The following is a 20,106-nucleotide window of genomic DNA, read 5'->3' as shown; positions in this document are numbered from 1 at the left end:
AATCCGTGGGGTCAAAAGAGTTGGACACGACTGAGTGAATAACACAGAGTTTTGAAGACACTAACTCCGTCTGTGATCTGCCAAGTCATTGGCTCTCGATCCTAAATGTGCATTAGAGTCCTCCTGGGAGTTTTGAAATGCCTTGATATTCAGGTTGCACCCTAAACCAAAGTCAGACTCTCTAGGGGAGGGACCAGGCTCAAACAGTCATTAAAACATCTTAGGAGATTCTAATGTGGAGCCATATTGTGAGCTGTCAGTGCTAAGCAATCACAGTTCTTTCCACCTGACAAATTTTTTTAAACTAGATACTGAGTCTATTCGTTCTCATTTCTTTTTTCAAGACATGTTGCCATTCTTTAGGGACCCAGCTACTCCTGGTCTTCATTTTCCTGTTCTGGAACAAAGGGTGATTCCTATGATAGATCTATTATATAATACTTAGGTTTGCAATACATTGAAGAAAGACCCCCAAATTTACTAGTATTACTTCAGAGGAATTTTAATATCATGGCACAACTGAAAGATGGCTACTGCCTTTGCTATTGTTAAGGAAAAAAGTTTAAAAGAAATAAAGCGGAAATTTCACAGAAATTTCTGCTGTCATTGATCCTGGCATTAACATGGACAACGCTGAGGTGCTGAGACACCGATGCTATAGAAGGGGCTGCGAAGTCACTTGCCATCCCTCATGACAGGAAGGAAGTGAACACATTCTAGGTACTTGCTCAAGGAGCGGTGGCCTGGGCAGGGGTTTTCGTAGACAGGCAGACACAGGTTCAAGTCCCAGGTCTGCTATTTAGTAGCTGTGTGGCCTTTGACCTTCTGGTCCCCATTCCTTTTATCTGTAAGCGGGGAGGGGCTGACTGCTTACAAATCGTGTGTTTTTGGCGCATCAAGCACTATACCTGGTACGGGGCCATAATTATTATCACGTGGCACACAGTATTTTATCTACATGTGTTATGTCAATCCTCACAGCACAGCCTCAAAAAGATGCTATTTCCTCTGCAAGGCTCCACCGCTTGCCCCAGGACTCAAAGCTGTTAGATACCATGTTAGGATGTCTCGTGCACCTGAAGCTTTTCCTGGCTGGCTGGCTGCAGCCCCTTGTTTCACACACCATCCTATCACTAATTTATCTATTAAAACAGAGGGAGACATTTTCTGGATAAAAAATTAAATATAAAAAGCAAACAAATTTTCGGCCATCTGCCTGGCAATGTTATGTAAAGGGCTATTTGGATTCAGAAAGAGCAATGTTATCCACCCCTTTTCCTTTTAACATGAAGTTCTATATGGAGAAGTTCTAGCTAAGAAATTAAAACTGCAACGCTCACTCTGGCAACAAGTGCTTAGCTCCCTGCTGGATTAAAATCTGGATGATCCGTTGTCTGATTGTGTCAGAATCTTCTCACTGTTCCATGTTTCTAAAAGAATGAAGTATACACCTCTTCTGATGCTGGCTTTTATGGTCTTCCATGGGGGATGGTTTTAGGGAACAATCTGAAGTAATTTGTGTGTGTGTTAGTCGCTCAGTCGTGTCCGACTCTTTGCAAACCCATGGACAATAGCCCTCTAGGCTCCTCTGTTCATGGAATTCTCCAGGCAAGAATACTGGAGTAGGTTGCCATTTCCTTCTCCAAGGGATCTTTCTGACCCAGGGATTGAACCCAGGTCTCCTGTTTTGCAGGGGAGATGCTTTACTGTCTGAGCTACTAGGGAAGCCTCATTCTAATCAACTTGCCAGAGACTAAAAATTAAGCCAAAAACAAACCTGGTTTTAGTCTACTGTATGGTTCATATTCATGTTTCAAGGCACAAACAACCATTTTAAAAATTCTGTGTACTGCACTGCTATCCAAGTGAAAAGCAAGAGGACCTATAACGAGGCATTTGGTGGACTTTTCCTGAACTGTTCTCCAATCTTCACTCTTCCCTGAAGAAAAGTCTTGTTGATTTGCAGAACTGCTGAGATGGTTTGGAACTCACAGCAAGGGAGACTGGGAAATACAACCCAGCTGAGAGAACCACCTGCCCCTTCAAGGAGACCCAAACAAATTTCTTCACTTGGTCTTTATAGTACTTGATCAAAACCCAGTTGATCAAACAAAAAACTTAGGAATCACACTGATTTCCCCCTTCTCTTCATTTCCTACAACCAGTCCATGAGCAAATCTTAATGTCTCTATTTCTGAAATGTTCTCAGCATCCATTCACTTCTATCCATCTTCAAAACCATTCCTCTGCTCCTTGCATCTCTCTCCAGGGCTGCTGCGGGGCTTCCTAAATGGTCCCTGCTTCCATTTCTGCCTCCTTCCAATCCATTCTCCTGTTAACTCCTGTCTTCTTTCAGCATTCATCACCATCTTAAGTTATTGTGATCATTTCTTTATGTCGTTATTGTCTGTTTTCTCTACTAGAACACCAGCTCCACAAGGGCAAAGGCCAAGTCTGTTTTATTCCTCACTGTATCTCAACTTTGAACACATTGAAGCTTCTTGAGAAATTCCTATGGAGTAAATGAAAGAGGAAGTGAATACAGAATTTTAAAAATTAAATCACCTTTGGAGTTTGCCTACTCAGAAAATTTTCCTAAGATTGATTTCCCAGAATGGTGGGACCTTGTATATTTTGATGACTCCTGAAAAGAACAGGAAAACAATACACTGGAAACACAATTTGGAGCAGGGGTTGCAAACACAAGTGTCTCAGAGCTCAAGTAGGTAACAAATGGGGAAGCTGCAATGTGTTGGCCACAGTGAGTGGTGAGGACCCTCACAAGCTGGGGACACCCAACTTCAGTTAACACAACCTTATCAACTCCAGCTGACTGTATGTGAGTGACAATAAGGACCCAGGGATGAAATATCTTCCAAGTTTTTAAAGAAGATAGAAAGTTAGTATATTATTTAGAATTAGGTTTGGCTGGGAATAATGACCTGCAAAGTCTATCAAGTCTTTCCCCTCCAAGTCCATCTCCTAGCCATGGGAAGGAGATGGACATTTCCAGCTGGGAAATCCCTCCTGTGATAAGGGTAGGAAAACCACTGGATCTGCAGGCAAACTTCCTCACTTGAATCCTTGTTCTGCCACGTACTGGCTGAACAGACCATAAATACTTTTTAAACTGTAAATGGGAACAGAGTTCCCCTTACCTGTTTCACGAGGATTTGGGGAGGACCCTCGGGTATCACTTATGTAAAAGCCCATTGTTTATTTATTTATTTTAAAATATAATTTATTTATTTGGCTGGACTGGCTCTTCCTTGCTGCGTGGGGGCTTCCTCTAGTTGTGGAAAGCAGGGGCCACTCTCTAGTTGCGGTGCGAGGGCTTCTCATTGCAGAGGCTTCTCTCGTTGCACAGCACGAGATCTAGAGTGTTCAGACTTCAGCAGTTGTGGCACGTGGGCTCAGGAGTTGGGCTCCCAGGCTTGGTTGATCCGAGGCATGTGGGATCTTCCAGGATCAGGGATTGAACCCAGGTCTCCTGCACTGGCAGGCGGATTCTTTACCACTGAACCACCAGGGAAGCCCCAAGCCCTTTGTTTAAAAGAAACAAGATAACTAAGCAGCTATGTACACAAATTTAGCATTCTAGTAAAGATTCTCTGTAACAGTCCATGTGTTTGAAATCCATGACTTTATTGACACAAACTTTGCAATAGAAAGTGTTACAGGTAATAGGACAGGAAGAACCTTCCTGAATCACAGACAGCCTGAGAAAGTTGCCAGATGCATTTCCAGTAACAAGGTTTAACTTCTGGTCTTGGGTGAGATCCAGATTGTTCTGGAGCGGGAAAGATCATGTAATGCCCTTCATTCCCCTCTCCCCCAGAAGTGGAAACTGTTTCTAGATAAACCAGAGACACCCTCTCAAGTTAATAAATTCAAAACAACATACAATAGTTAAGTGATACGAAAAACAAGGTTGCAAAGAGGAAGGGGGCTGAGCTGGGACTGGCAGGGTGACTGGTGCAGGAACACCTTGCACAGAAACACAGTGCATGAGCCCTTGAATTTGCAGGGTCGATGAACACCAAGCTTTGGCAGTGGGTGGACGAACGCCAAGCTTTGGCAGTGAGTGGCTCCTGCTGAGTAATGCCAGAGGGGACGCCAGAGTCACAGGTTTTGCTTTATTATTATTTCTAAAAGTTTCAGAACCTGAAGTTCTCTAAAAGCCCTTTCTCAAAGAATCACAAAATGATAAAGACTTGGGAAAACTGTAGTTTTGTGTATGATGGAGTCTTGTAGAGTAATCAGAAGGAAGCCCAGATCTGGAATTTGGGAGAAACCTAGCTTGACTATAACAGTGAGGTTATATATTTCACAGAGCAATTCACATCACATATATCTCAGCGTCTAAACCAGCCTCCTACTTATTAAGTTCACTGTCAGCTTCAGGACATACAACCGTGACTTCATGCATGTGTGCTAAGTCACTTCAGTCGTGTCTAACTCTTTGTGACCCTATGGACCACAGCCTACCAGGCTCCTCTGTCCATGGGATTCTCCAGGATAGAATACTGGAGTGGGTTGCCATTTTTTTTTCTCCAGGAGCTCTTCCCCACCCAGGGATTGAACCCGTGTCTCTTCATCTTCTGCATTGGCAAGTGGGTTCTTTAGCACTAGCGCCACGTGGGAAGGCCACAGCAGTGAGTGGCCAGACTCTAAATCTCTCAGCATCTGCCTTACACAGCGTTGTCATTTAATGTTTAGTGAATAAATATACAATCCACTGAAGGAAGGAAGGACACTGCCTGCTTGTGTTTGAGGAATAACATAGCTGGCAGGTAAGGAGGCCAAGGATCTGAATTTTTAGCCAGCTCGTGTCAATTCTCTGGACTATGTTAGATAAACATACACCATCAGACTGCACATTTCTGCTAAACACGGAGTTTATTGGTATCATTCAGTACAACTTTAGTCCTGCCTTTCCCAACCTCAGGCATGTTGACAGTCCTCTAAAAATCAGGCTACATTACTTTGGAGGAAAATACATCCATTTAACATGTTTAAAGAAATGCTAGAAAATTTTATTCCTATCAAAAAAAATTTTTTTTTATTTACCCCCTCAGCTACTTGACTTCTATCAGAGTACATGTTGATCTAAAGCCCATGTGACTTCACACCAACCAGGTGCTAACTTCCTAAAAGGATTTCTTTGCAGATACCAAATGACACAGTCCTGAGCTATGCAAAGAGGCCTAAGGGAAGTCAACATGTCCCAGATTTTCTCCCTCTTGTGAGCCCACTCTTTGATTGGGCCAAAGGTCTTACTGGAGAGAAAAAGTACTCAAAAAAACAAGCCAAGTGAAAAACTGGAAAAATGCAACCTCTGCAGAGCCCTGAGGGCATCTGAAGTGACCAAAATTGTAACATTGTTGTTCAGAGGCTGATGTGGACCCCGGCCTGGGGGGATGCTGAAGACAGGTGAGAGAGAAATGGGTGTGACTGTATCACCGAGGCCTCCTGGGGACACACTGGTTGTTGGTGGGGTTGGTTCATATAAAGTTGGATCTGAATCTGTCTCATGCTGAGCTAAGGAAACAAGAGTAACAGTTTTCCTGTTTCTTGATTCCTCATTCAAGAAAGTTGGGTGAAAGCCAGCTTTTAAGTAAGCTTTGTGATAGTAGTATTTTTAAAAAAGGAAGCATGAAGGAATAAGTTGGCCTTAAGCAGGGCACACTACCGTGGCCAGGACAGCACAGAGCTGACTCAGCCGGAAACCCACCCTCCTACTTTTCTGTTCCCTAAACTGGCCCGTGGCTTTTGCTCACCATTTTTCTATCAGACCACACTGCAGGAGTTACAAGAGGCAAACTGAACACATATTTGTGGTAACCCTATGGGAATACTGTGCCAGTGCATTTATGTGATATACAGGAGGCTGAGAATGTCTCAACAGGTGAAGACAGCATCCCAAAGCCCTTGGCCGTGCTCCCACACAGCAAGGGCAACCTCTTCTTCAAGGTTCCTTGACGATATCCAGGATGTGAAGGGCACCAAGGAAGTCCCTCTGCCCTTCAGCTGGTGGAACCCTCTGCTAGTTGATGCAGTTCTTTGTGATTCTTCGACTTCTGTCCACCTGTCGGATGCTGTCTGCGACATTAATGGTGACTTCTTTTGCAGACGTTCGCTTAGTGTCCCTTTTAGCCTGTTAAAAAGTTTAATGCAGTGAATTGAGTTACTAGGAAATATCCAAAGGTTCTCATACTGGCATTAATCTCTTGAAGTTGTTACACACACACACATACACACAGAGGCAGGAAGAATAACTCATAAGGACACGTGCACATATATTCCTTTTCATAGGCTGTTCTGTTGAATCTCTTTTACCACCCTAGTGCAGAGCTTGGCATAAGAGAAGCTTGGCAAAGCAGTGTTGAAGGAATGAATGAAACAATTAGCAAAGGTCCATCAAAGGGCAATGTGAGAGATTTCACAGCTGGCTTTGGTGGAATAGCTAAGGGTTTGAGCTTTGGAGTCAGACAGACTTTGAGCACTGACTTTATAACTTCACTGTAGGCAAGTTTTTTCCTAACCTCTCTAACCCTTAGATGAGTTTCCTCATCTGTAAGATGGAAGATAATAATAGTACCTAACTCATAAGGTGATTATAAGCACTAGCTAAGGTAATGAATATAAGATACAATGCCTGTCACTAACCAAAATGAGAAAAGAAAAAAAAAAAAAAAAAAGACCTGGTAAGAATTATAAGTAGATAAGTAGGATAAATTATCCACTTCTTTTTTTCTTCAATTTTTTAATTAAATGCAAGATTCTTTAAATTCCATCAACTCAGTTCACTCAGTCGTGTCCGACTCTTTGCAACCCCATGAACCGCAGCGTGCCAGGCCTCCCTGTCCATCACCAACTCCTGGAGTTTACTCAAACTCATGTCCATTGAGTCAGTGATACCATCCAACCATCTCATCCTCTGTCGTCCCCTTCTCCTCCTGCCCTCAATCTTTCCCAGCATCAAGATCTTTTCAAATGAGTCAGCTCTTTGCATCAGGTGGCCAAAGTATTGGAGTTTCAGCTTCAGCATCAGTCCTTCCAATGAACACCCAGGACTGATCTCCTTTAGGATGGACTGGTTGGATTTCCTTGCAGTCCAAGGAGCTCATTTTCGAAAGTTTCACACACATGATTTCATATAATCCTATGATAACCATTTTCCCCCAAACCCTATTATTGCCCCCCTTCCTCATTACCTATCTGCACTGGCAACCACAAGTGTGTTCTCTAAATCTGTAGATTATCCACTTCTAAACGAAGACACACCAATGATGAAAATCCAGAATTCATATTAAATACTAAGGCACTGACTAAATTGTAGATTCCTAAAGCATATGTGCACAATCCTCACATTTCCCCTCAAGAGAAGACAACCTTAACCAGTCAGGGGTCTGGGGGAGGGTAATTCTGCGCCTATTCTTAGTGATCACGTGCGTCAAGTGAGCAACAGACTGGCCTCCCAAGTCATCACCATGTTGGACAGAGATGTGTGTGCCCCCAACCCCCACGCCAGGGAGACCCTCTGCCCAGCTGCAGAGAGTGCAGCCATCAAACAGCCTCCACCTGTCTCTTCAGGGAGGCCTCAGCTGCAGAAAGTCCCCTCACCCCGGGCCCTCCTTCCCCGAGGTGGCCCAACGAGAGAGTGCCTCAGGGGTATAAACGCCTAGCTATCAGACTCAAAGCAGGCCAGCCCTGACCAGCCATTTAGCTCCAGGGCTCCCCGTGGGGTGGGGTCGTGGAGGCTGTGGTCAGAGCCGCAGGGGCTCCACTTCCTCTGCCCCACTCCCGCTTCCAGCCGCCTCTCCTGCAGTGCTGACTTCCCGAAGAACATCCCACAGGATGGCATCTCAGAGCCGGTTTCCTGGAAAACAAGTCTCAGATGTGTGAGAGCATCTCTCACGGCGTGAGCATCTCCCCATTCTGGGTGTGAGTCTAGTGTAGATAGAAGCCTCTTTTTCATACAACATGGTCCCTGAACATAAGCCAATGGTTTCATTTGTAGTGCATCCTAAGAAGTGGTGGCCTGTTGCCTCACTGGATAATAACTGCCCTGTTGTATTTAAACAGATGAAATGCAGGTTTCTAACAGATGCTTACTCCTTGGAAGAAAAGTTATGACCAACCCAGACAGCATATTAAAAAGCAGAGACATTACTTTGCCAACAAAGGTCCATCTAGTCAAAGTTATGGTTTTTCCAGTGGTCATGTATGGATGTGAGATTTGTACTATAAAGAAAGATGAGCACCAAAGAATTGATGCTTTTGAACTGTGGTGTTGGAGAAGACTCTTGAGAGTCCCTTGGACTGCAAGGAGATTCAACCAGTTCATCCTTAAGGAAATCAGTCCTGAATGTTCACTGGAAGGCCTGATGTTGAAGCTTAAACTCCAATACTTTGGCCACCTGATGCGAAGAACTGACTCATTTGAAAAGACTCTGATGCTGGGAAAGGTTGAAAGCAGGAGGAGAAGGGGACGACAGAGGATGAGTCGGTTGGATGGCATCACCGACTTGATGGACATGAGTTTGAGTGGACTCCAGGAGTTGGTGATGGACAGGGAGGCCTGGCGTGCTGCAGTCCATGGGGGTCGCAAAGAGTCAGACACAACTGAGCAACTGAACTGAACTGAACACGTTGCATAAATCCTGTGTTGTGGCTGCTGGTGATGCTGCTCTCAGATCCCCTCTACTTGGCTGGTGCCTCCATCCCTCAACTGTTTTGAGTTCTGGCTGCTAATCACTCAGAACTGCACCCTTCTTTTGAGAATTGCCCTCATCTGACTGGAGCCACCTCACCCAGAAATACCAAACAGGTTATACCTGAATTTCTAGAGATAGCGCAAAGCTAATGCCTGATTATGGGGAATATAAAGACTGGCCCTTTTGCCTCAAGGGGGTATAAATCCGTGATGCCATTCACACTCTGGAGCTCCCTGAGGGATCAGGCTGAGGCTGCAACTACAACTCTTCAGCTGAGCTCAGTATTTGCAGAACTTGGTCCTCTGCCCCACCCTACATCCCACCACCTTCAGGGTTTCACCTGAGACTACGCTTTTTACTCACAGTAAAGATTACGCTTTACTTGCACAAGAATCCTCATGTCAAGCTCTGCTTCCAGGGAACCTGACCTAAGATAATACTTCATGGGTAATTTGAAGGATGCTTACCGATCATTTTGACTATATGCAACTTTAGCCTTATTCACTGATTTCATTAGACAGGATATCATTGTTTTCCTCATCAAGTTCCTAGCATAGTCTGAGACATAGAAGGCCTTCAATTTAACTTTGGTTGAATAAATGGGTGAATGAATGAAAAAGCACCACATATCTGAGAATGTACCCTTTCTTTAATGATCAGTAGTCAGTACTGTCTAAGAATTTAGTCTTGTACTTGGGGCTTCCCTGGTGGCTCAGATGGTAAAGAATTTGCCTGCAATGCAGGAGACCCAGGTTTGATCCCTGGGTTGGGAAGATCCCCTGGAGAGGGGAATGGCTACCCAGTCCAGTATTCTTGCCTGGAGAATTCCATGGACAGATGAGCCTGGTGGGCTACAGCCCATGGGGTCGCAAAGAGTCAGACACAATTGAGTGACTAACGCTTTCACTTTTCACTTAGCTCCTCCAAGCCTGAACTGGCACTATGGCCTAGCAGTGACTTTTATGTGTTTATTTTTTCCCTAAAAGCAGAAAACCCATAGAGTCCCACAACCATTTTTGTTTCCGAAATATAATGGTAGTGATTATGAGGCTGATTCCATCTGATTTCCATTTTGGGTGTTATTGCATAAAAGCTTAGAGGACTGCGGCATGGAGGAGAGACACAGAGGCCTTATTTGAAATGAGCCAAGTGGAGGGTGGCATTCCCATCAAACCAATAGGCAGTAAGAGAGCTTTCCAGAATGGAAATGTAAACTTTCTGAACTGTAGAACTGCTTTTCTTTAGAGTTATTGGCAAGGTTTCACAAAGTTATTAAAAATTCTACACAGAAAGTGCTCTTGCTCCATGGTTCAGTCTGCCTTCATAAATTTAAAAAAATCCAAGCAAACATTTGTTGGATGATCATTAGTTTTTCAGCCTGTTTAAGAGCTAAAGGCTACAAAACAGTCATTCCCCGAAAAACTGCAGAATATGTATGGTTTGCATCTCAAGTACACTGGAGCAATTTAAAAAAATATTATTTGGTTGTGCTGAGTTTTCTGTCTTTGTGGTGGCACATGGAATCTTTAACGGCAGCAGTTGAGGCAGGTGGGATCTAGTTCCCTGACTAGGGACTGAACCTGCCCCCTGCATTGGGAGCCCTAAGTCCCAGCCTCTGGACAACCAGGGAAGTTTATGGGGCAATTTCTTAAATCTGTGAATCAAAAGCCTGACAATGAAGATGTTCAAAGGACAAGCTTTGGGGGCCAGATAGACCTGGATTTGGCATGAGGCTTTGTTGTTAGTTGGCTTAAGAGACTGGCAGGCTACAGTCCACAGGGTCACAAAAGAGCTGCACATGGCTTAGCAACTAAACAAGAAGCTGTACAAGACATTGCTTTAACGTCTGAATCTTAGCTCCCTTATCTGAAAGGGGGAATAATGCCTGTTTCTTAGTGGTTTTTGTGAGGAGGCTTTGGGAGAGAATTAAGCATGTCACTAAGCATTAATAGCGTGATCAACTTCTCCTGGCTTGCCCAAGACCATGCCATCTTCACACAAAATCCCACATTCTGGGAACCACCTCAGGCCCCTACAAACCAGGGCAGTTAGTCGCCGCAGTTACACAGCTTTGACATTATTTCCATTCACACAATGATGTCAGTCAAACATATCAAATTCAAATCTTTCCTGTTACTGAAACCATGACTGTTGGTGACAATGAAAGTTGCTCAGTCGTGTCTGACTCTTTGCGACCCCATGACTATACAGTCCATGGAATTCTCCAGTCCAGAACACTGTTGGTGGGGCTACTTCTAAATACCAACAATCATAAGAACTCTACAAGATCTGTCTTTGAATAAAGAACAAATTGGAGTTCTGTATTCTAATGACGGGCGCAGACAATTCCAAGCCATAAACAAATCCACTTTCAAATAATTACAGTGTATTTAATATGACAAATGAAACAATTAGAACAACAGTGCATTGACTTAAAACGGGAAAGAGAAACTTAAGAGTCTGAGACCTCAGAGAGGCAACCACCCTTCTTACAGCGGCACAATTACCTAGGAGGTTGGCCATTTCTTAAATGTAGTTACAGCTTGGAAACCTCAGATTTGAAGCCCAAATGAGAGGGACAAAGAAGATGAAGTGAGAAGGAGAACCAAAAGGCCAGAGAATTTGTCTAGAAGTCCCAAGAAGTAAGCTGTTTTGCCCTCTTCTGAGAAGAGCTAAATAGATACACAGAACAGTTACACCACTTGTGCCTCTGGGACCATGGCATTTTGTATGACGCAGATATTTCCCCCTCTGATGTGGTTTTTAGCCATCTGAGACTTTTAATTTAACAGTCAACTCTCTTTATTCAATGACAAGAAAGCAAAATGTGTCCCTATTGCAATTACTGGCTTAAAAAAGGAAATCTTATGGTCCCCAACTCAATGCTGAGAGAAGCCTGTTTGGCACCTTTTCCTTCTGTGGCTGTCTGTTAATTCAATCCTTCCACTTTTAAAATTCTTGCCTTGTGAGTTTTATCACCATTGGCTTTTGTTAAGGCCACACTCTCGTTTCTTGCCCAGTTTTACAGCTTTTCTATTTTTCCCTCACCTCGTTTTAATTTCCGCAGGTTTAGAATCATAGATTTTAGTCCTCTTGCCTGTTTAATTAATAGTAACTTACTGGCTGCCATTTCTCAAGGGTAACCAGACTGACTGTGATAACTTCTTGGCAGATGGACGTGTTTCTTCCTGGGATTTAAAAGTCAATGAGCTAGCAATTTCTCGTGGAAGGAGGCCTGGACTCAAGAGGGCAGCTAAGTCTCCTCAGCCTTTTCTCACTTTTCTCCCAAATGGAAATGGTGATGTTCTTTGCTTTAATTTGACTCCATGAATACACCTAACACAGGGCTGTATTGACCTTTTCACAGTTCCTTGTTGACAATGAAGAAAAACAAGGCTTCCTGAGATCAAAATGTCTTTTGGAAATGTATTTATTTACTGATGACTGTGCTGGGTCTTCACTGCTGTGCATGAGCTTTCTCTGGTTGCAGTGAGCAGGGCCCGCTTTTTGCTGCGGTGCACGGGCTTCTCATTGCACTGGCTTCCCTAGTTGCAGAGCACAGACTTAGTTGCTATGCAGCCTGTGGGATCTTAGTTCCCCAACCAGGGATCTAACCGGTGTCCCCTGCATTGGCAGGCGGGCACTTAACCACTGGACCACCAGTCCTTAAGATCATGATTTATCTGACACCAATGTTCTATGTAACTAGTATTTTTTATAAATTATACAAACGATATGTAATTATGGTAAAAGAAATTCACAGAGTAGGGAAGGACACAGTGACAAGCCCACTTGCTCCCATGCTGGGGCCACACCACGCTATCCCCAGAGGTGATCAGAGCTAATCATTTCTTAGGGAGCGTTGAAGGAATTTTCTAAGCAGACACAGTATGGGGCTGTCTCATTTCCTCTCCTGGTACTCTGGACTTTCTTCTTGGCCTTTATCCAGAGATTGGGTTATCTACTTATCTGCTTGTTTACATGCTTATTTTTACATCTTCATTAGATTAAAACTTCAGGGGGGTAGGGACCCAGTCTGGTATTCCCAGCATCTAATTTAGTGCGTATCACATAACAGACACCTGACAATCTGATGAAGGACATAAGTGTAAAGATACATCTTCAGATGAGAAAGAAAGAGAAAAAAAAATCCCTGGGAGGAGAACCTGTTTGCATTGCCCTGCCTAAATGTTCTAGAACTTTCCTACAGGATTTCAATCATGCTCATTATTAATTGTGCCTTTTGACTGTTCCTGAAAGACGGCCAGGAATGCAGCTGTGTTCTCTTTTTCCGAGGAGGCAGCTGAAGTCACTCCGGCTAAAGCAATTTGCCCAAAGTCAGCGTCATCAGGTAAAGAATCTGCCTATAATGCAGGAAGCCCTGGGTTTGATCCCTGGGTTGGGAAGATCCCCTGGAGAAGGGAATGGCTATGTACTCCAGTATTCTTGCATGGAGAATTCCATGGACAGAGGACCTTGGCAGGCTACAGTTCATGGGGTCGCAAAAAGTTGGACACAACTGAGTGACTTTCACTTTCTTTCACAATGTCAACAAGGGTGGTGAGTTGAACTAAAGACGGTAAGAGGGTGGATGTGGGCTTTGGGTCTCACATATAGATTCCTGCAATCGCCAGCACTCAACACTAAATTCTCCACCATTTTGCTTCAGGAAATGGGAAGGAAGATCGTAGGGTTTGGAGGCAGACAGACCCGGATTTGAATGCCAACACAGCCAGATACTACTCCCTGTGCCATGCTGGCCTTACCTTTCCAAGCCTGTTTTCCCAGCTGGGGAATGAATGATGTTACTGACCACTTATCACTGTGAGGGTTAAAGATGATGTCATGTATATATACAGGGGGTCTGGTTCACAGTAGACCCGGAAATGCTGGTTCTTCTTCTCCGCCTTCCCAAAAGATGAAAGCTTGAGCCTTGACAGCTACAACTCAAGACTTTTTTCTTCTTTTCCGTCACGCCCCGTTAAAAGGAGACACACAATAGCAGACTTCTAGCTGTTCCCCCAATTCCAGGAATTTATTTGCTGCTGCTTCACTGGCATTAATGTGAGGTTGTTCAGGAAACATTTGATCTCAGCAACTCCACCAAGGGCCAGGATACTAGCCTCCAAAGGCAAGAGTCAGATCATGCCTCGGGCAAAACTCTCAATATGTTATGTTATGTTAATTTCTCATTCGTGTCCTACTCTCTGCAACCCCATGGACTGTAGCCTGCCAGGCTCCTGTGTCCGTGGAGTTCTCCAGGCAAGAACACTGGAGTGGGTTGCCATTGCCTTCTCCAGGGTGGCATTAACACGAAGTTGTTCAGGAAACATTTGATCTCAGCAAGTCTACCAAGGGCCAGGATACTAGCCTCCAAAAGCAGCGGTCAGACCATGCCTTGGGCAAAATTCTCAAGAACTCCCCAAACCTAAAGCAAATCCTACACAGAACACAGCCACTTGTGCTAGTTCAGGCTAACTAAGTCTAGGGGTTTTTATTTATCAGGTATCTGGTGCCAAAAGGAGTTGTTGCTTTTCAACTTAAACCTCAGATAGATCAAATGCTAGGAAGGCAGTAGAACCTGCTTTAGAAAAGCAGTTGGCTCCAAGGGAACAGTCATCAATCATATGATGGTGGCACGGGGGGTGGGGTGAGTTGGGAGTGGACCCGTGGGAAATCTTTCTCATCTTAATGAAGTCCCAGGCCGACCGCATTCATCAACAATTGGTGAGTTAACATACCATATTCTCTTTCTTACTTACTTCACTCTGTATAACAGGCTTGAGACGCTGCTATATAGCACAGGGAACCCAGCCAGGCACTCTGATGATCTAGAGGGGTGGGGTAAGGGGAGCAGAGGGAGGTGATATATGTGTAATCGTGTTGTTGTAGGACAAAAACCATCACAATGTTGTAAAGTGATTTTCCTCCAATTGAAAAATCAATTAAAACACCAGTCAGTGAGTACATGCTAGGTGCACACTCCTGAAGCAGGCTCTGGGGACAATGGAAGAATACAAAGGAGAATAAGAAGGTCTCTGCCCTGCTGCTAAGTCACTTCAGTCGTGTCCAACTCTGTGCGACCCCATAGACGGCAGCCCACCAGGCTCCTCCGTCCCTGGGATTCTCCAGCCAAGAACACTGGAGTGGGCTGCCATTTCTTTCTCCAATGCATGCATGCATGCTAAATCGCTTCAGTCGTGTCTGACTTTGTGCAACCCCATGGACAGCAGTCCACCAGGCTCCACCGTCCACAGGTTTCTCCAGGCAAGAATACTGGAGTGGGTTGCCATTTCCTTCTCCATCTCTGCCCTGAGAGTCTTCTAATCAAATTGGTTTTTCTGCAGATCCTTAGGTGAACAGCGAGTCTTGCAATTCTTCATCTACATAAGGTAGCAGCTAATATATACATGCAATTGTGGAAATCACCACACACACACACACACACACACACACACACACACACAGACCCCACCCCTAAACTGCAACATTGCTTCCTTTTCCCAGGCTCAAACTAGAACATGCATCAAAGGAGGCCCCTTCTACCGGGTCTTCCACTCTTGTTGTCCTAAATGTGCCTTTTCTCTCTCTCTCTCCTTTTAACATCATGTTTTTGTTTCTCTAAGAGAAACTCACATTTCCCTTCCAAACACTCCTCATGGATCTGATATTACCGCCACCAGGAGAAATTCTGGGTTGGTTTCATCCTCCTTTCGGGATTACGCCTGCCCCTCTGGTCACATCCGCATCTCTGAGGCGTCACCTACCTTTCCTGGACCGTGCTGAGCCTTGCTGACAATTGGAACTGAAGAGAGGAGGGGGCTGGGAGCAAGGAAGGGAGAGGCTGCTTAGCCGAGAACCAGCGCAGGCATCGGCTAGTTTGTTTGGCAAGGTCTGGCCACTCTGCCAATGATAATAAAGCATCCCAAAGGGATGAAACTTCTGAGGATGTGAAGGCTTCACTGGGAGGCCGGCCACAGACCAGAGTTTCATGTGCCCAGAGCTACATCCATATTCACTTCTCTACCTTAGCTGAATACTTGGGGAAACAGCTCTGGAGGAGGAAAACAGGAGTCCTCAGCCTGAAGAAACGGGTTGGAGAGTCATGTCAGGAGGCGGCCCCGAGCTCCTGAGCAATTCATTAGCAGGAGAGAACAAGCAGCTACAGAGCTTCCCCTTGTGCTGTCTGCTGGGCTCAGGGAAGGGGTGGGGAGGAGACAGTCCATGATTTATCAGCCGCTCTTCAGTCAAAAAGGTCCCAGGTGACTGGAGCAAATCAAGGTTTAATAGAGAAAGAGCGTCCCACCGAGACAGTTCCAACTCGTGAAACATCACTTTTGTCACATTCTTTCTGCCAGTTATCACCTATTAACACCAGGCATGAGACAGAGGCCAGAGCGAACTGAAAGAAAGATACGGTTGGTCTGATAGGGTGTGGACTGGAGCAGGGCTCTGAATGCGAGGTGCTGCTGCTCATAGGCGTCAGCTGCCCCCATCACCCTTCTGAAGTGATCTGAACTGTGGGATTACGTCTACATTAAATCGAGTAGGGAGGAGAAGGGGACGACAGAGGATGAGACGGTTGGATGGCATCACCGACTCAATGGACATGAGTTTGCATAAGCTCTGGGAGTTGGTGATGGACAGGGAGGCCTGGCTTGCTGCAGTCCATGAAGTCACAAAGAGTCGGACACAACTGAGCGACTGAACTGAGCTGAACTACCGTCCCCTACCAGTGACCTTTCATTTCCTTCACAGCACCATTTCAAATACGTAAGGCTTTGTTCATTTACCCTGTATTATCTGCCTGCCCAGGCTCAGTGCCATTAAAAGCAGCAGCTGCCTCTTCTACTCCTGGACCCTTGGCATCAGAACAGTGCCTGGCACCCAGACAGCACTCAGTGGGTGAGCATGAGATGAATGAATCTGAAACGTTCTTATACGACCCAACAAGGAAATTTTCCACACCGGGTGAGGATTGCCTTTAACCCACAAAGATGGTCTGTCAATCTGAACGGGAACACTGAGCAGACATGGGCATGATAATGCTTGCTTCATGAACAGGTTCTTCTGGAGAAGGGGAGCTTTAAAAAAGTGCCGAAGAACCATTGGCTGGTGGCCTGATGATGTCCAGGGGAATGCTGTGAAGTACTAGGTGATCTTGGGGAGCCAAAGGCAATCAGAACAGGCCAGTGGATACTGCCTGAGCCAGACACAGAAAACGCAGGAAGCTCTAGCCTGGAGTAGGAGACACGCCAGGAAGAGACGGTGTGTCAAAAGCCCTAGATGGAATAGGAAGAAAATTGTTTTCTCTTTATTTAAAAGATTTATTTTTGTGTGTATTTTTTGGCTTTGCTGGGTCTTTGTTACTACGTGCGAGCTTTCTCCAATTACAGCAGCTCAGTCATTGAGGCACACAAGCTTTAAGTTGCTCTCTGGCACGTGGGATCTTCCAGAACCAGGGATTGAACTGGTGTCCCTTGCATTGGCAGGCAGATTCTTAACCACTAGGCCACCAGGAAGCCCAATCTTTTTTTTTTTAAAGCAGCTGAGTGCTGTGTTAACAGAAGCTTCAATCAGAGGTGGGCCTGTCTTGTAAGCTGACCCCTTTGGTAGAAATCTTTGCCCTTGAAGAAGTCAGGACCCCTGGTGGCCCAGGAAGTCTCAGGACAGGAAGACCGCTGATGCACTTCAGCAATTGTCTGAAGCTATCTGCTCCTTGATCTTATTTTGGAAATACTTAGTACACACCATTGTTCACTGAATCTGAAAACAAAAGCTGTGTGTTGGGCTTATCAGTGCGCGCCATCTCCTCCTCAGTGCTGGGTTGGTCACGCTGGTCAGGTGTGTGGTCCTCACTCCCAACAACACAGTTTTCAGTGCGGCTGGAGCCTTGGGAGGGCAGGCTCCACCCGGCCCCCTTTTAACTCCCACACAGCGGGGAGAGCTTTCCTGAAGCACTCGAGGCTCCATTCTTATCTGTACACTGGAGACAACAGTATCCACACTCTGAGGATCAATGATATGACGAAGTGCTTAGACCCCAGGCTGCATGTAGAAGACCAAGAAAGATGGGAGGAAGTACAGCTTGCTGGCCTCACATTCTCATGGTTCCTAATGGGAACTCATCGGCAGCCGGTTAGCATGTTCAGTGATATAACCACTTTGGAAAACTGTGTCAGTATCTGTTAAAGTCAAACATGTATCCATCCTACGAGCCAGGAATTCTACTTCTGGGTACGTACCCCAGAGAAGGGAATGTCTGCCAAAGCACACAAGCATGTTAACAGTTGGGACTTCCCTGGGGGTCCAGTGGTTAAAACTCCCAGCTCCCAGTGCGGAGTACACAGGTTCAATCCCCAACGATGTGGCCAAAAAGGAAAAAAGAATACAAAAAAGACTAAATATATGTGTATATATATAACATTCACTTTAGGAAGCCATACTCTAATAAAAATTAATTTAAAAAAAGAACGTTAACAGTTGTGTTGTTCACAACAGCCCTAAACTAGAACAGCCCAAATGTCCTTAAACTGTGGTGTATTCATTTAACGGAATACACATGGCAGTGGAGATGAGGAAATTGTTGCAACTCACAACATCATGGATGATTCCCACTAGCATAATGCCGAACAAAAACAGCTGGACCCAAAAGAGCACATACTATATGATTCCATTTATAAAAGTCAAAAATAAACAAAGCTGATATCTAATGATAGAAGTCAGAGAGTGCTTATCTTGAGGAGGCGGATGGTGACTGGTGCATCCAAGTCCCTATGTTGAGGGGCACACGGGATATCTGGAGTAATGACACTGTTCTCTGTCTCCTTACAGATGATGGTTACATGTGCGTCGCCTTATCAAAATGCATCGAACTTAGGACTGACTTGTACATTTTTCTATATGTATGCTGTATGTATGCTGTATGTAGTAGATTGCTAATCCTTTGCTGTCTATCCACTGCAGACAGACTGCAGGGTTTGTCCATGTTACTAATAGGAGGTCAGATGGTCTGATGGGAGCAGTGACATGAAATGGGTTTGCCCTCCTGGGTTTCCCACAACCATAATATACCTCAGCGAGCTGATGCTCTTTTAGCCTGATTCCCAGAGTTATACACACAGAACAGACTAAGCTAGACTTGGAGTCTGAAGTCAGGTCTAGCTATTCAAGTTGTGGTTGATAGCGAGGAGAAAGATTTGCTGTTGTAAGCCCCTGAATGTTGATTTGCTTTGTCATGCAGCATTATTGTGGCAATAGCGGACTAATACATTATTCTTCAACAAAAAAAGGACTTTGAGATCTCTCTGCTCTACTTTTCTTATAGTCACTTGTTTCAATTTAATGTTACTGACTCAAATGTTACAGGCTCAAAAGGTGAGGGTGCGGTGCAGGAAGCAGGCTGGGGAACAAAAGTAAGGGCCTGCCCTAGAGCAGTGACAGCTTCTGGGCATCGTTCTGTGGGACCCAGACTGCCTTGGGAGATGGCAATGATGCTTGGGCCTCTAGAAGATCAGCTTATGCATGAAGAAAGCAGACCACACAGGACCCCAGGAAGGGCCCTCAAATCTACCACTGCCCTCAAATCTACCCCCACCCATGACCCTCTATGTGTCTGAAGAACCACCATCAGTGTTTGCTTTCACGGGGTTACGGTGCTGGGTGTCTAACCAGCCCCTGTTAAAATGAATCCTTACTGCCCTTCTCACTGCACTTCTCAGTTCCCAAAGAGCAGGCCCATCTGTTCTCTCATTTTGCTATCATTTCCGTTGTGTAGATAAGGAACCTGAGACTCTGGGAGACTGAGTGATTTCTGCAAAGCACTTAGTCCAGGAGTACTGGAGCTAAATTTGCAACATGTTTTCTGACCAAAAGCTTAGAGAGACAACTCACTGATGTGGGCCAGAATTCTATCCTTAGAGAATCCAGTTGGATCTTCAGACATAAAATAGATGGCACTGGGCAGAGGGACAGGAGCGATGAGTTTTGACAGAGGAGACGGGACAGACAGGTACTGAGTGAGCAGGTAAGCAGGGGACTTTGAAGTGGGTTATGGGGGATGACGAGGGAGTGGGGGGAGGGGGGGAGGCTGCAGACCCCCGTGCTGGTCTGCTAAGGAGCAGTCCAGGAGCAGCAGGAGGAGTCCTTCCCAAGAATGGCTCTGAGAGAAAAGAAAGAGTCAGAAAGGATGCCAGCTAGGTCCAGGTCTGCAGCCTCACTGCATCTCCAATAGCAACAGTGTGGGGCGATGCCGTCACCACATCCTACAACAGGAGCCCCCTGGGGACCCTCCTGCTGCCAGCCTGGCAGGAGGGTGAGATAAGACACCAGACTTGTCTCCTACACGCTGGGCTCCGGTCTCGTTCCCTGCCAAGCCCTGTGACGG

General features: G+C 45.3%; 1 protein-coding gene across 2 annotated transcripts in view; it reads right to left on the bottom strand.

Moving 5' to 3' along the window:
- Positions 1-4,880: 4,880 nt before the first annotated feature.
- Positions 4,881-20,106, bottom strand: part of BAALC (BAALC binder of MAP3K1 and KLF4) — an 84,482-nt gene continuing 69,256 nt past the window's right edge. Inside the window, exon 3 of one of the 2 annotated variants that reach the window (XM_065902979.1) lies at positions 4,881-6,157. In XM_065902979.1, the coding sequence (XP_065759051.1) occupies positions 6,047-6,157 (111 nt within the window). In that variant the 3' untranslated portion in view covers positions 4,881-6,046. The remainder of the gene's footprint in view (positions 6,158-20,106) is intronic. The other variant, XM_065902980.1, reaches the window with a different exon arrangement.

Source organism: Muntiacus reevesi, chromosome 12 (genome assembly GCF_963930625.1).
Source record: "Muntiacus reevesi chromosome 12, mMunRee1.1, whole genome shotgun sequence".
NCBI classification, from domain to species: domain Eukaryota; kingdom Metazoa; phylum Chordata; class Mammalia; order Artiodactyla; family Cervidae; genus Muntiacus; species Muntiacus reevesi.
Note: the sequence above shows the minus strand (reverse complement) of the source record. Positions and strands in the feature narration are given on the sequence as shown.